General features: G+C 37.5%; 1 protein-coding gene across 1 annotated transcript in view; it reads left to right on the forward strand.

Moving 5' to 3' along the window:
* Positions 1 to 4,295, forward strand: part of ankef1a (ankyrin repeat and EF-hand domain containing 1a) — a gene marked incomplete at its 3' end in the record, with an annotated part of 36,387 nt that overhangs the window by 11,905 nt on the left and 20,187 nt on the right. Inside the window, 2 exon segments of the mRNA XM_014023918.1 lie at positions 2,596 to 2,795; positions 3,147 to 3,308. Coding sequence (XP_013879372.1) covers positions 2,606 to 2,795; positions 3,147 to 3,308 — 352 coding nt within the window.

Below are 4,295 nucleotides of genomic sequence, written 5' to 3' on the forward strand. Positions count from 1 at the left end.
GTTTGTAGGTGACCAAATACTTATTTTCCACCATTATTTGCAAAAAAATTCTTTAAAAGTCAGACAAAATGATTTTCTCAAAAATTTTTTCACATTTTGTCTCTCATAGTTTAGGTCTACCTATGATGTCAATTACAGGCCTCTCTCATCTTTTTAAGTGGGAGAACTTGCACAATTGGTGACTGACTAAATACTTATTTTCCCCACTGTAAGTACAGTTACAAAAATGAATGTGTCAATACTGTCCTCAGTTTGATGCAAATACAAGGATGTGTGTGTGTCTGTGTATATTTCGCTACCTGGTGAGGACCATTTTCCTGGTACACACAGTCTGGTGATGACCCACTGTTCCTGTTGGTGGTAATAAAGTGTGAATTGAGTTTGGGCTGCAGGTTTGAATGGTAAATGGTCTGAACTTATATAGCGCTTTATCAAGCCCCCTTGGACCCCAAAGTGCTTTAGTTATTCACCCATTCATTCACACACTGGTGTGAGTCAGGTGAACCTGTGAAGTTATAGTTTAGATTAAGGGTTAGGATTAAGCTCTGTAAATGTCCAGTAAATGAATGGAAGTCAATGCAAAGTCTCCATGAGGATAGAAGAACAAACRTGTGTGAATGTGTTCAAGAGTCTACAAGGCTGTTAGCAAAATATCTCATAAACTACTGGAGAAATTTCATTAAAACTGTCAAAAAAGTAACTTATTTACTGTACATTTACAACTGATTATCTTTTTTGTGGTCATCCAATTCCAGATGGCCACCACAGCTAATCGACATTAGCCATCATAGAAATTGCCTTAAGTGGAATTCAACAAATTTAACAGACACTCAGATAAAATAAACCAGACTTAATTCACAACACATGCCCTGAGAGTGACATCTTGTGGTATTGCATGACATTATGCATGATATGTTCCAGGTTGGAAACTGTATAATCTCCACATACGATGATCCTAGTTCAAAAATGAGACAAGAGATGGCGGGTCAAATGCATTCCTTTAAGAAATGCTGACCATTATTTTTTAAAACATTATCTCATCAATGATAGGTTAGATTTGGCTTACTATAAAAACTACATCAAACTAAAAACAAAAATATTTTCAAATAAATATAACAAGAAATTTTCAACAAAATATTTTCACTACATGTCATCCTAACTTTAGAAAAGGATAAAGAATCGGAGGAAAGCTCAGTGTATAATGGACAAAGCAAAAAACTTGAGATGGAGGCTCATAAAACTGTAGCACAAGAAGAAGACATAAATCAACTCTACACAGAATTCTGCTGAGTCCTCTGAGCTCAAACTACTTATTTCTGATGGACAGACTCCGATGCGGAGCGCCTTTTGTGGCTAGACGAGTCCAAGTTTCTGCTTCTGAGGGAGAAAAATGTCAGCTTCTATGTGCCAAATAGACAAAGATGATTGAGGCTTTTCTGTGTGAGCAAAATATGTGATGATTCCGAGCTGAGTCAAAGCTAATGTGATGGATAATGTGCAAATGTGTGTAAAGATTCCATTGATCAAGAGGTGCCTGAAAGAAATCTAAATACATTTTGGTTCACCTCCATCAATACAGAGTGTGTGTTCGACTAGCCTGACTGCAGGAAAAGTCTGACTCAGGTTGAAAATGCAGATCAAAGATGAGAAACAGGCAGCTTCAAACAACTGGTAGAGCTTGACTGACTTGAAAAACAAGAACCCTCAGTTCTAAGTAAAGTGTGGAAAAAGTCGTGATTTAACAAATCAAAGAATATGCCTTCTCTGCTTCAAATTCAGTGTCACGGATGTCAAAGATTCCCTCAGCATTTTTTAGGGATAATTAGGCCATTTTAAGTGGGGTTCCATRGAAAAGTTCCAATTTGTATTTTCTTTGTTTAGGATAACATTCTGAAACCTGCTGTTGAAAGGATACTTTCTACTTCTGATGCTTCTCCAAAGCCTGGTTAAATGGTGATTGTGTTGTTCAAAGACATAAAACAGTTATATAGATCTACAACTGCCTTGTTGGATTGTACAACTGTCTCAGCATGAAACAGAACAACTCTAACCTTTCAAAATGTATTGTATTTATGCATGTATAGATGAAGTGATTAGTGTGTGTTGGTATGACTACTTGATGAATTGAAAAACACTGAAAAGCTGACTGGGGGAAATAGAGCTAAAAAATTAAGATGATCAAAACTAAAGTGACAAAGAGTCACAAACATAAAAACTCAAATACAGAAACCAAACACACAAGGACACTTACAAAACTAGCCGTTAGGTCATCAGTCGGGTCAGAATTAGCCTGTTTCTCCAAATTAGAGCTGTTCAGGGAGCTATAAAGAACAAATAAGATATTTATTTAGAACATTGACACAAAACTCCCCTTCATAATGACTAAACTATTCATTTTAATACAATAAAGATGGTCAGTAATAACAACCTTAAATCTTTTCCTCTTTATCTATGTGTGTAGGTCCTTAAAACAAGCCACATGATTGTTTTTGCTGTGTTTAAGAAAGTTTTGATTATTTTTATTGTAAACTGAAGCTACATAGGAATTTTCATTCTTTGTAAATCTCTATTTTTCTCTCTCCTGATTTCTATTAGTGGTGTCAGAATGAGCAGCAGGACGGCCCAAGGCCGCCTGGAGGTCCTGCAGATCTACCGCCTGCTGCAGTACGTCCTGGAAGGAGACCTGGAACAGATTGAGAATATGGTAAAGTTTGGAGTGAAAAATCTCATCAACCTCACAGAGCCACGGGACGGCACCGGGGTGCTTCATGTGGCAGTTACAGCCAATAATCTGGGTAAAGACAGTTTTATCAAACAATATTAAACTCAACATCTAAAGATAGTTTAATGTAAAAATCAGTTTGACAGAGGCAAACACTTGAATGTAATCATAGACAAATTCTGTTTTACTTAACTAGAATGTGGTATTCATTTAATGATAATGTGATTCAGTGTTGAGCACCTCAGCAGGTTAGTTATTTTGCCTCAGAACAGTACTGATCAGAACGATGCCTGTTGGTCACAGACAAGTAAAGAAAAGCAGACCTCCATCAGTCTGTGAAACCCAATCAAAGCATTCCAAGGACAAGAGACGGGTAGTGTTTCAGGGTCACCTCACTCTGTTTCTCTACTCTGTCTCTTCTCAGACCTCGTCAACTTCCTTCTCTCTAACAAAGCGCAGCCCAATGTCCAGAACAGACGGGGTCAAACGCCTGCTATGTTAGCAGYTGAGCTGGGAAATGATGCACTGGTGAGGCTGCTAATCCAGAAACAGGCTGACATGAAGCTCCTGGATGCTGAGGGAAAAGGTAGGCAGCTGAAGGAATCCCCCCCGTCACAGTTGTGACTAAAACGATAAGATCTGATTAAAATTAGCTGGTTTACAAAGTGACTAAAGAGACTCGCTTAGGGAAACACAAGGGGCAGTAAGTTAAATAAGCAAAAGTTTGCTTTCAGTAACATTAGTTTTTTTATCACCCACCACTGTGAAATGTGAGTGATTATGTAATTTTCCATGTTGTGCAAATAACTTTAGGAGTCAACCCAATTCAAAATGGCCACCACAGTAAAGTGACCAACACTGAAATGRCCATACCACAGTGAATGGTACAGATATTAGGCGTGGTTGTAGCTGAGAACCATTCCCTAAACAACACACACTAAGCAAGGACAGGTTGCAGGTCATCTTTGTTTCAAAATTTGATATGTAACGTGGAGGGCGATATGCATTAATTCAAWTTTTTTTTAATTTAGCATAATTTTAGGGCATGGATAGATGTTTTTGACAAGACTGAAAATAAGTTAATGTATTTTTAAATGTCACTGTTTAGGTTCTTACGTTCACTACTGTAATCTACTTTACTCTTCCTTCTTTTAGTTTTTTTTTTTTGGTGGGGAAACTCTGAGGTGTAATAGAATAACTTTGGTTTTACCTGTAGGCTTTTCTTTCTCCAGTTCACTTCAGCTCAGTACTACAGCTCATGAAAATTCATGGTGCTTCTATTTAAATATTAATGAGAAGGCGAGATCCCAGACAAGTCCAGTTAAAAAGCCTTAAAGCTCTTCTTCATTCAAAAGCTTTAACGTTTCCACTGTGTTGACAAATCTAGGGAAAAACACMCTTTGGAGAGTGAGTGACCAAGCCTGGAAATTTATAATTCGGTTGAACAGTTTTTGTGTGTTCAGAAAGGATTCAGTTTATTATACAGGCTGTATGTTAAAAAAACATGTTGAGAATTATGTGTGTGTGTGTGTGTGTGTGTGTGTGTGTGTGTGTGTGTGTGTGTGTGTGTGTG

This window comes from Austrofundulus limnaeus, unplaced genomic scaffold, assembly GCF_001266775.1.
Source record: "Austrofundulus limnaeus strain Quisiro unplaced genomic scaffold, Austrofundulus_limnaeus-1.0 Scaffold396, whole genome shotgun sequence".
Classification (NCBI taxonomy): Eukaryota; Metazoa; Chordata; class Actinopteri; order Cyprinodontiformes; family Rivulidae; genus Austrofundulus; species Austrofundulus limnaeus.